General features: G+C 39.1%; 1 protein-coding gene across 1 annotated transcript in view; it reads right to left on the reverse strand.

Annotated features, from left to right (window-relative positions):
* Positions 1-3642: 3642 nt before the first annotated feature.
* Positions 3643-12817, reverse strand: part of tbx15 (T-box transcription factor 15) — a 37584-nt gene continuing 28409 nt past the window's right edge. The window contains exons 7-8 of the mRNA XM_079254499.1: positions 7478-7575; positions 3643-5236 (exon numbers count right to left, since the gene is read on the reverse strand). Coding sequence (XP_079110625.1) covers positions 4404-5236; positions 7478-7575 — 931 coding nt within the window. The 3' untranslated portion in view covers positions 3643-4403. The remainder of the gene's footprint in view (positions 5237-7477; positions 7576-12817) is intronic.

Below are 12817 nucleotides of genomic sequence, written 5' to 3' on the forward strand. Positions count from 1 at the left end.
TTTTGTGGTCTACTGATTGCGCTCATTTGCCATAACTGTGGACTTGACTGCATCATTAAAGCTTGTTTACATTAGTTTACAATACTTTTCATGCTCACTTAGAATCAACACTTTTGCAGCTGTAGATCTGCATTAAGGCATGTATTGCAGCATTACTGAAAACAGAATTTATTACTATAAATCTGAATATGTAATTGATATTTCTTATGAAATTAACTCCATGTCCCAACACTCCCACATATATACATATAAATTTAAGTTATGTGGTGTATGTAGAAAAAAATTTATGAAAGTGTTGCTTTAACATCACTTAAAAGTAACTCATTTTTATGGTGATTTTTTACTTTTTATGTGTTATTTCTTATTTATTAATGGTGAAGAGATGCTGTTTCAAACCACACTTGTAAAAGTAATAATGATATAAACACAACAACGGACATGTGCAGTATCCAAAAGTAAAGTAAACAAACCAACCCAATAAAACTTCAGAGGTCTGTACACACCTGTGCCACGATTTTATTCATCTTTGAATAGTTTCAAGATGTTAGATGAGAAATGAATACTTGTGTGAGATGGCTGAAATTATATGTGAGGCTTTTACAGGAGACCAATGATTTAGTGCCTCAATACGCGTCAGGCAAACTGTAACACCTAAGAATAGTGGTTCAATCTCTACTGTCAGCAATTATTCATTATAAAGAGGAGCCAAGCCAAGGAATTTCAGCTATAAGAGAGGATTAAACACAAGAGGGCAATATTTTACCAAGAACTTTTCTGATTGAAGTGACTGTTATAAACTCACAGACAGTATGAAAACCAGATTTACAGATCGCAGAAATGAAAGCAGTGTTTCTGGTCTCTTTTGCACGTGGTCATAGCTCCCCTCAGCTGGACTTGCATCCAGTAAAGTTCCCCACAGAGACATTTTTGAGCCACTTAAAAAGTCTGAAATGTGTTTGAAGGGACAGATCAATGACCGAGATGGCAGGATAAGGGGATCCCATCCAGTCAAATTTATGTCATTCAGAATGAGCTCAAAGCAGCATCACTGTCAGAGGGCCTTATTAAAGTAAGTGGCCCTGGATCTCCTGTTGTTTCAATTTTACAGCAGCCAGGCCACACTTTTCCATTAATCAATCACTGGTGCCATATTACTTATTATGTTTCTAATTGGAGACCCGTGATAACAGGCTTAGAGGGGCTGTAACTCAAGCCAAGCCCTTCTTTTCCACTTGAGGACCTGACTGATAGTTTATGGCTTATAATCAAACCTTTGTGCATTACGTCATACCTCTTCTCTGCAGACACTTATCCTCTTTACAGATAAGTGCAGATCTCCTAATTTCACCAGCCCCAAGGTAAATTTTCGGTGAAGACTCGTGAGGGCAACAGGGTAATTCCTAAATTTGGCTGGAACAAGAGATGAGGTGCATTTCAGACAAATAATGTGAATAATTATTGGAAATACTGTCCAGATTGATGGAGAGCAGCCAAATTATGAAATCATGTGTTTCTCTCCGGTACATCATTATTTGAAACCATGCTTGGAAAAACAGGTGTTTCTAATAGTAGGTCACTGCCCCCACGGTCCCACACTCTCTTCATTTTCTGATGATGGTTCAGATATGATATTTCATGGCTGGGGCTGTACGCGTGATAGGAAGTGATTGGAGAGAGCTGTTCAGAAGACATCCGTGTAATGGATGCTGATTGGCCCTGGTTAAGTCCCCGGGATCTGTTCCTGTGTAATAAGAGAGGAACCTCAGAGCTGAAGCAGGAATTATCCTAAACGCAGCTTGTTTCCCTTCTCTGGGAGGTTTAAATGATTACGAGGGGATTTCTCTGTCTTTTTAAACAGGTGCCATATTTATGTGCATAAAGCGCAACAGCAGCACAGCTGAGTTCAGTCGGCACAAGACCTTTTTTTTAAAATTCTAATTATAAACAACCAGCAAGGAAAAAATTTGTCTTTTTTTCGGGTCTTTTTTCTTCTTGTTTGGTTTGTGATTGATGCATTGTGTCAGTGTTTGAAGTCTGGGTGCGATGTGGAGCGGAGCAGATGGGTGCAATTTATAAGCAGAAAACACTACCTGTGCAGTTAATAATCATGTCATTTGTTGTTTCGAGGTTGTGACTGACAGGTAAATCGGCTCCCATCACTACAACGCATCATGCAAACAAGTTGTGTTGGTTATAAAAAAAAAAAAATTAACTGTGCTTCAGTCTGTGATCATTTCTATGGCCAAACAGTTCTTGTGATTAATTTAGTTTAGCATAACTTGTCTGAAATGTTAGCAATGCAGTTTTCAACACTAGAAGCTGCTTTTTGGCTTCTACAACTACATTTCAAAACATTTAAGCTCAGTTGTTGGTAAAACAGATAATAAGTATGCAGAATGTGACTGAGAGTCATGCTGTGTTACACACCGCACAGCTGTCCTGTTACCTCTGCTTTGTGATCAAATCTAAACTATTTACAAAAGCTGAATCTTTCTTTAGGCCTCTTTATGAAAGTCTTTCAATTATAACATTTCAAAATACATTATGTTCACTTGATGCTGTGGGTTTTATAAATGAAATTGATAACAAGAATTTATTTAATCATGAAACCCGTGAGAAAAAGTAGACTGAGATATTATTTCAGATTGATCCTGCAGTTGGAGCGCATTAAACACAATCCTAAAGATAGAATCCAGAATGTGTGCAAACAAAAGACACTCAGAGCTAATGAAAACACAGTAAAGTGTCTAAACGCACTTATGTCCCCCTTTTGTCCTTTTGAAGTTGTAGGTTAAAAATGTGCAAACTCAGGTCACAACAATGTGTTTGTTTTCAAATATTGACTTAAAATAATCTTTTATTTTGTTAAAAAAAAATAATAATAAAAAATCTTACCTAAACTGCTCCTGTCTTAGCGCCATACTTGCATTATTTTCCACGATACATCTCTGACAAATACCATTGAACTTTTAACATATTTTAGATTAGTAAATAATTTAAATTTCCCCAGAAAAAAAAGAAGAAATTATTGTTTTTTAAATACTGTAAGGTCCCCAATGTATTTTTGTTTACGCAACACTCAGTTTGAGTTTGGGGTTACAGTGATTCCCTCCATGGCGCATCACCATTAACATGTTTTCTCACTCTTTGGAGTTAAAAAAGAAAAATAGAGTTTTCTTGTTTTTACAAGGAAGTTTTTATCTACCACTGTTAAAAGGAGAAAAATCATCAGATTCATAAACAGGAAGTAAAACGTTTATTGGGTTTTTACGTGCTTGGCACTTTTATTTACATTTTTTTTTTTTTAAAATACCTCAAAAAGAATGACTTTGCTAGCACCCTTTTCCACACATTTTTAATAACAGCCCAGGTGGTAAAACTGCTATATCGCTCAGAACTTAAATACACATCTCTAATACACATCACAACATACTTTACTCTCTTTTTACTATTGCTTATTTTATAATTCTCACACAACAACTTTTTAAGCTTATGTTATTGACTGCATTTGCATACATTGTATATATATATATATATATATATATATATATATATATATATATATATATATATATATATATATATATATATATATATATATATATATATATATATATATACATATATATATATATATGTAGTTAAAACCATAATCCACTCAAATATCGGGAAGCCATTCCAGTCCTTGAAAAAGACTCATGAATGAAGTTTTGCAGTCCTGAATTTCTGTGTCCTGTACATGTCTGCTGGAGTTTTTAAGAAGTTCCTCAGTAAGCCAAAATGGATATTTCATCTCCTTCATGAATGTGGAGCGGTGAGTCATTCTGTGATCTTGTCCAGTTGTCCCTTTCATTCCAGCCAAAACATCAGACCATGACAGCAAACCACTGGCCCTTTGACATTCCCAAACCAAAGTGGCACAAGTGCTGGGTGAAGTAAAAAAACTTCTAGATCACAGTGAAGATTCTTTGGTTACGGGATGGCAGGAGGACCAGATGGCAAATGCGTCCCTTAAAATGAAGAATAAGTCATTTGCAGGGACTGTTGCTATTATTGCACCATAACAAATTGACATCCCTTCTGAACCACAACATGTGCATTCAGCCCCTTTTCTTCATACACTGATCTGAGTTTGCTGTTTCTTTGCCGTCAGCAGGAGTCCAGCCGCTGCACCACCTCTTTTCTTCATTGATACACTGATAATTAAATAGGAGTTTTGACTCACTCTGTAGTTCTTAGTGAGCGGTGGAGTGTTTCTGAAAAGCTTCACGGCACCTCAGCATCATCATGTTGCATGTGAAAATGCTAGTTTGTCACCAGCACCAACCGTTACTGACTGAAAATTTGCTTTTCACCTGAAAGACTTTGGTATCATGGAGCCCTGCGCGATGCAGTTGCAGTTCTTACACCATGTGCATGGACATCTGGGAAGAGGAGCCGTACTGACGTCCATCACAAGCGTTGCTGCCCTGCTGGCTGCCGGCGGAGTTGCTGATCATGTGCATAGCATCCATGCTGCCATTGGACAAATACTGGCGCTCAGCGAAGGCCCCTGCAGGAGTGGAGGAGCACAGCAACCCCCCTTGGGGCTTTTCGGGGCTTGCAGCCAGTCGGGGAGAGGTGGGGAAGTTGTATCCATATAAGTTGTAAGGGTTGTGAAGGGAGAAAGCGTTGTAAGAGCCCTGCTGCACATGGTGGTGGCTTCCGCTGAACATGTGGGCAGAAGAAGGGGAGGAACCCGATGAAGAAGACGAGGCAGAGCTGGAGCTACCACCGGCCTGCATCACGTACTGAAGCTGAGAGGCTGGGAAAGAGCTGAGCTGACTGCTATAGGCATCCATCTTGCTACCAGTGCTGCTGCCGCTTCCGCTGCCAGTCAGGGAGGCATGAGCGCCGCCCTGCATGCCGGCAGCAATCAATGAGGAAGTCCTCTGTGGCAGGAAGGATTCAGAGGGCTGAGCAGAAGCCACAGCACCCCCCGCAGCTTGGAGGCGTCCGTAGGAACCGTCAGCCAGACCACCGTAGCCCTGCAGCGCGGCCATGTTGCTGCGAGCACAGGCAGGGTACTCCGATAAGCCCAGGTTGCAGAGCTGACTTTCTCTACAGCCCACGTTGAAGGTGTTTGGGGCCAAGTGGAAGGTTGGGGGGGAACAGGAAGGGGACAGGAGGTGTGCAGCACCGGAGGGAGAAGGGGTTCCTGTGCTGGAGGTGGTGGGAGAAGTGCCTGTGCTGCCACCTGGAAAACAATATGCAGAGAGTGAGTAAAATTCAGATTTCTTGTTCTGAATCAAGAGCGTTTAAATGATTGTTTTTCAAGTTTTTTGTTCCAAGACTGGAGGTCAAATAAAAATAGATACTCTCACCAATGAAGATCTATTTTCTCTTTAGTTTTATGTTCAAGAAATCATTGTGGATTCCTTCCCGTCTACATGTAACCTTCATAGTGGGTGGCAAGAAACAAACAAGATTCCTGTATGAGGGTCAGGGTGGGGGGTATTGGTATCCATTTGCCAGACCTCTCCATTTTTTTTCTTCCCTGTGGCGGTGCAGGACATATTTTCTCCACAACTTGTTGAAAAATAGTAAGATTTTATTTAAAACAGGTGTCCTTCACCACATAACGAACCAAAGCTTTAAACTCTTTGAGCCTTTTGCAGAAAGTTTCTGTAAAAATGATTAATCATGAGCATGTGCTCATCTTACATTACGACTCTCTGTCTTTTTCCTCTTTTACAGAATACTGCAGTCATAGTCACCAATGAGAGCACTTCCAACTACGACAAAATCAGACAACTAAAGTAAGCAGGACACACACTGAGTTAATCCTCTGCCAGTTAAATATATGACCTTCTCAAGCCAGTCCGACTTTTCTAAACTACATACTTTGCTCCTAGATATTATGCTGGATGCAAGATCATGAGAAGTGATGCAAAATATATGGCTGCTCTGTGGGTATAAATCCAGTTTTTGACTTTGTCTGATCCACAGAGCTACCCCCTCACACATGTATACATATATACACAATGTAAACTGTTGGCATAAATGATTTCCGCAAGTCAGGTCTTGAAGAGAAACAATATGGAAATATCAATCAGAAACTTCTCTATCAAGGAGAATTTGGCCAGCGTTCATGCTGCTGTTGGAGAAATTAAGCCTGAAACCAAAATGAGGAGGAGGCATAACTAAATAATCCAGGACTCGCTTGGCTGGAGTTCTGATTTTGTACCATATGCCTTCGATAATATCACAGCGCTCTGTTTTGTTCAAGGAGATAGAGAGCTAGGGGGTTGTAGGGAAAGAAAGAAATAAAGAAAAAAAAAAGGTAGTCGTATGTGGAAAAAGGAAAAAGAAAAGAGAGAAGGATAGTTTGGTGATGTCATGTTTTCCTTTAGGTAATAAGGCTTGAGGTGCTTCAGTGCTGAGGGATAATAGCTGATTACTTGAAAGGAAAAGGGTGTCTGCTGCCATAAGGGCAAAGCTGCACATGCACTTACAGTTATTGCACATTGCACCACAGCACAGTGTCTGCAGGGTGACAAAGAGTTCATTGGCAATGCAAGGGCTTTAATTAAATCCTAATCGCTGGAGAGGAGTTTCTGGATAACAAACACACGTCAGCCTGCTCGGACAAAAATATAAAGCATCACGTCATGCTGACCTCCACAGTTAACCGAGACAAGAGTTAACACGGCAAAACCGTGATTAAGTTCTCGTCACTGACGCTAGAGGGGACGAAAAAGGAGGCGGCACGGCTGTCGCTGGCTCCGGCGGCGGGGCCGTCCAAATCCCACAGTTTAACTATTTTATTTTCATGGGCTGTGTGTGATGTAAAAAGCTCAGCAGACGCAGGCAGACCTGCCAAAGAAGCAGCGTATGGCCAATCTCAAGTGAAGGACAAGCATGGCTGATTCAGTGTGTGGTGATATATGCAGGGAAAATATGCAGATAAAGAGTTCACGTTGGGATAAAGTACCGGGGTCATGCTCGCCACCACTGCACGCTACGATGAGTCTGTGCAGAACCCCGAGAGCGACATTAGTTAAGCAAAATTCACGTTCAATAAAATACTAAATTAACAAAAAATTAAGACTCTTTCAGACATTTATAATTATGAGTGCGGGGGTCAGTTTATAATCGTTTCTTCATGCTAAGACCAGATGCTGCGACGCAAACCAACAGTAAAGCAAATAGCTTCTTTATTATTACCAATAATAATAATTGGTTGGTTCCTCTATTTCCAAGTTCTTTAAACTACGATGGATCACGGTAAAATAGGTCATCATGTAAATTTAAGTTGATCGGAATAAAGCAAATGTATTCTGTTTTTAACCTGCCGTTATTCTTCCATCTGATTCTGCTTTTTGCATTAAGGGTCCAGACTTTGTGTAGAAGTTTGACTTAAATTTAGAAGGAGACTGGACAGAGTACGGGATCATTTTCAGTCACTTTCACAGGGAGATAATATGTAACTGCATACCTTGCTGTTTCTGCATATTGGTAAAATCTTCAAATGTGAGGGTCCTAACTGGAGGTCTCCAGAAGGCATATGTCTCCATGATCGCCTCCAGGCCAGTCCTGACAGAAATATGCAGACATGAGTGTTACAGGCAACACATACACACCTAAAAAGACACGACAAACAAGAGGGAGCTGGATATTCTGTGTGTGACTCTTCTGGAACATGTGTAACTTCTGCTTCTGCAGTTTTATTACCAGGCCTGATGAGGTTTTTTTGCCTTCCAGGTGCCTCAGTAATGGAAATTCAAGTTCCACGTTATCCTCCGATATGATCTTCATTTTTGTTTAGCTTAATCTAGATTTTATTTCATTATGATTTACCAGTGCTTTTTTTTTTTTTCATGCTTTAATATTCAGTGAAATGCACATATATAAAAATCTAAACAATTTGGTTAAATTTATTCAGATTTTCATTCATTCTTGCAACTTTTTTGTCACAAATCGTGAAATTTTAATGCTTTTTTTGGGATATTTAAAATAAGTAGTATTTTACAGCATTTAAAAGTCTTTTTCCTGGATAATCTTTTCATTTAAATCCAAAATTCTCATCCATTCATTAAAAAAAAAAAAAGATTAATAATTAAGTGTGACAAGAACCTTCAATCCTTTAAGCTTCACTTGGAAAAGAAAACTTGTTCAGCACAGCATAGGTAGACCACTTTTTTGCTGCCATGATGCCAGACTAAGAAAAGGTTAAAAAGAAATAATAAACAGAGCATTCCTCCTCTTTATGTACGTAAACCAGAGAAAAACATTTACATTCATCTCTCCAGACATCCTGTAATGGCATCCCCTTTATCTGCTAACCTTGATGAATAACCAGAGCCATGAAAAAAACTTTCTTATTTATTCAAACAAATCTGATCTTTGAGGATAAAAATAGCAAAAACATGTTTCATGTGTTTGAGAGACTAAGAGAAAGTTTATCGATTCATTTAAAAAGAGCTGGAGGGGACATGACACTATGTGACAGTGACAGCGACACAAAGGTGAGTAGTAAATGTTCAGGTTTGAGATGGAGCCCGACTGAGGGCAGGAAACTACAGTCTGTTTGGAGGAAACTGGGGGCCATTAAAAGGGAGTAGGATTTTACTGTGCACATAAATCTGAGGTGACGTTTCATCTTGAATCTGTACACGGTTCTCCTTCCTGCTTGATTTACTTCTCTGCAGGCCGCTCAGCCTCTTCCAGCAACCGTCCCTGTTCCTCATGTTGTTTTAGGCCCTTTAACTCCCTCAGCGTGGCGGCTCATTAGTGCTGCCATGCTAATCTGGCCTGCCCTCCCCATCACTGCATTCATTCATACAGTCATACTGCTGCGGGACCGAAGCCCGGCACATGAGTCGTATCCCTCCGTTAGGCAATAAAGCCCACTGAGCAGACCCAACTGACGACACCGCCATTATTTACTGTACAGCTTAAGTTAGGTCTGTATTAAGATCCAATATGAAATTCATAGAGGAAAATAAGTGTTAAATGAAGAAGAAGCAGTAAAGGTTTGGCTTTTATTTTAATTTGGAATTTCCTCTAAATAAGGAATTGGCTGCAGTGTTCCACTGCAAACAAGCTGAAATGTCGCTTTGCTGCTATAAGTCCAAAAACGCTGCTACAGTTTTGTTTTTCTGACTGTGACTATTTATGTCACTCATATCCGAAACCAATATAATGTTTAAAAGACTCACATGGCAATAATAAAGCATGTTACACCTGTTTTTGTGTTGCCACCAGTTACAGCTGTTGCCAAACTTTTACATTTTGGCTGAATTAAATCCAAAGAGGGCAATCACAGTAAGTCTGGTATTTTAATAGAGATGATAAGTTTTAGAGCTACACAGCGCCCCAGTGACACAGATATGGATTGTTACGCTTTACGTCGCTGTGAAAAGGCTAGAGGAGTGCTACTCACTTAGATCATTTTTGGTTTTTTGTTTCATCTCATTTGTCTCACTTTTTTTAAATAAAAGAGAGTAGGTATCCTTTGCTGACTGCTTTGCATGCTGTCATATTGAGAATAAAGCACCCATCCAGAGGCACTCACAATATGTGGCCAAATAAACTCCTACATAACCTTAATAATAATATAATCCTTTTTTTATTATATTGTTTACTTACATTGTTTAGTTATTTATATTGTTTACTTATTTTATCTTTTTTCTGACCATGTACTATTATTGCACACTAATAGAACTTATTTTATAGAGTCGAACAGTTCTTCTAATCCAAAGCATTTCAGTGCATTTTCTTTACATTGTGTTGAACATGTACATGACAAATAAACAACCTTGAAATCTTGAAAATATTTCAGTAAAACAACATGAAAGTCAAAGGTTTCATCTTGTTACAATGTTCATAAATAACCAAAGAAGAAGCAAAATGAAACATTACATTCAAAGTTATTTAAAAGGACATTTTAAGGTAACATGAGGAAAGTTAACAGTATGAATTTTTAAAGGGTCTTTTAGGCTCAACACTGGAAAAAACAATACCCAAAAGAGCTGCAGGGAAGGAATCCCAAGCAGTACGTGACAATAAATTCATTATCTAATACTCTATGGACAAATAGTCCAATCTGTTATCTTCTCATCTGTCGGTTTTTCTGCACAGAAATTCTAATGCCAGCTCATAAATCAAATGGTCTATTGTTTGAAAATGAAAAAAGATGTCTCAAATATCTGTGTGCCAATAATGTAGACCAGATGAGAGGGCTGCTTTCATGTGCAGAGGGGTCTGGTAGTTTGGTACATCCCTTCTGCCTCCCCCCCAATCTCGTCCACCAACGTTACACATGATAATTCTCCAATGGAGAAAAAATAGCACAAATAAAAACAGAGAGGATAGAGAGCATCAGGTTTTCCAACAACTTCATCATATCTGTCACGTTGTGTCACACAGTGATGCTCACATCTAAGACTGTAACTGTCGTGGTTTGGACTTTGTGTGTCTGTTGTTCTTATTTCCTGTTTTATTTTGTAGTTTTTCCTGTTTAACTCCCCCGCGTTGCCTCCTGTTTATTCAATCACCTGCTTGGATTTTCTGATTCATTTCACCTGAGTCTCTCCGTGTGTTTATACTCCTTGCTTCTAAATTTCCACTGTCAGGTCATCCTGTTATGTCTCTGACCCGTCTTCAGGTCAGTCTGTGTTCGTCCGTTACTTGGATTAAATCTTGTTCCTGCATTTGGTCTGCCTCCTGCCTCTCTGTCCTGTGTTTGGATCCCCACATCTCCACAAACCTGGACAGTCACGTTCTACTTGCATATTGCATGAGGTTTATGGTTCTGATGGAGCAAGAGGAACCGCAACACGACTGAAAGAACCCTGACTTGCCAGCTAAATGTATGAGCTACAAAAAGGTGGAATAAAAACAAAAAAGGAATTCAGAAGTCCAGACAGTGTTTATAACCCTGTTACTGAGGAGGTGGTGACTTCCAGGTCACAGGATGTCTAGACGTCTAGTGGCTAAATTGTGTTACATTTAGCCATTGTTCCAAAACTATTTTATGACCATTTTTTAGTGTCAAACAGGTCCTAACAGTGTGTTGAAATGTTTATGTTTTTATATGAGCAAATGTTAAACTTTTCTTTTTTCTTTTTTAATTTGGTTGGGGGGGGGGGGGGGGGCAAAGGAAGACAACCCAATATTACTAATGTTCATAAAAATGAACAAGCTCTAAACTCTAAAATCTTGCATATGCAAGAAAAAAAAAACATCCATTCATTTTATTTGCCTGCTTCACCCTGTCATCACAGATATGCAGTAATTTGCAATTAGTATAAAAATTAAAGTCAACTGGTAACAACACAGCAAACAGCACGCCATATGCCAAAGCAAACAAGTCCTCGAACTGAAACGGTCACGTCTGTCATGTGTTCATACCCATAAATAGAACTCACAATTTCATCCTATAAAGCACCGCCCCTGCAATTTATGTTCCATATCGCAGGAGATGTCATTGACAAGTCTATCATTTAATGAGCCACAAAGTCTGCACAAGGAGAGAGGAGAAAGGAGGGGTGCATGAATGCAGCAGTTAAGTGCAGAGTTTTCAACTATGAGCCTTTGTGTGCAATGAGATTGAGGCCAATGTACTGTATATTCCATCAGTGAGACTTGACAGAAACGTCTCTCACCTGCTAGTTGCATTTAGATAAATGTAATACTTCAGAAGTATTAGAAAAACTATTCTGGATCGAGTTAAATACATTCTTTTTACGAAGCAACTATCATTGGATACCATTTTACATATTGATTGCATGTATTTTTCTTCTGGGAAGTCTAAAGCCCTATTCTGACGGGATTATAGGTTAAAGAGGGACAACATGTAATTTGTAATAATTGGGGAGATTGTCTGTGATCTTAATCCCACATGCAAATTAATGATTCCCTTGCAAATGCCTGATATGTATTCCTAAATTCTGAGGTCCTTTGACGATACAAATCCAATGTGAAAGGACATTTCTGTGATTTAGTCAGAAATGGGCCGGATCTCATGTGATTTAGCAGTATCAGTTTCCTGGATGCATTTTGTTTCCATTTTGGTGAAGAATGGAGGCTGCATTGGAGTGTTTTGGCAGCTTTCTGGGTACCAGACTAGCCAAACCCTATATGCCCATTACATACAGAAATAAAAAGAAAAGATCAAAAAGGAACAATGTAGGGTACAAATGGTGGATCCCTTCATGCATTGCATTGTGCGGTAAGAATATTTAACATTTTGTAGACTACTGGACAGGACTTCCTTTAATACCAGCCTATATCATATCCGAGGAAAGTCTAAATTTTGAATAATTCTCAGATCGTGGTTACTATGTGCAAATGCACCACAGAAAAAAGGGATGTCATTTATATATTACATGTGGTCCCTAGGTAAAACTAATCCTGTCAGAACAGGGCTTATGCTGCAGGCAACAACTATTAATGACACAGCATCAAAAAAGTTAACCAAACTTTTTGCTCTATTTGATCGTCACATTTCACCAAACCAAACAAACAGAAAGCCAATCAACTGTCTTGGTGTTGATTTCAATGTAACAAAGCTATGTCCATGAAAAGTGGTGTTGTGGTTAATATTGTAACTTCAACGTTCCTGGTTCTGGTTTCCTCCCACCATCCAAAAGACATGCATAATGTGAAATTAATGGTAACTTCTCCAGGATGTACCCCACCTCCTGCCTGACAGAGCCAACTGTGAGAGTCTCCAGCAGGTATAAAAAGATGGATGTTCATGAAAAAATATTAACCAAGTGATTTGAAGAACTGTGGTCAGATCTTGGTTAGATAAGTTTTCTAATGATAATAA

Source organism: Telmatherina bonti, assembly GCF_933228915.1.
Source record: "Telmatherina bonti genome assembly, chromosome: 15".
NCBI classification, from domain to species: domain Eukaryota; kingdom Metazoa; phylum Chordata; class Actinopteri; order Atheriniformes; family Telmatherinidae; genus Telmatherina; species Telmatherina bonti.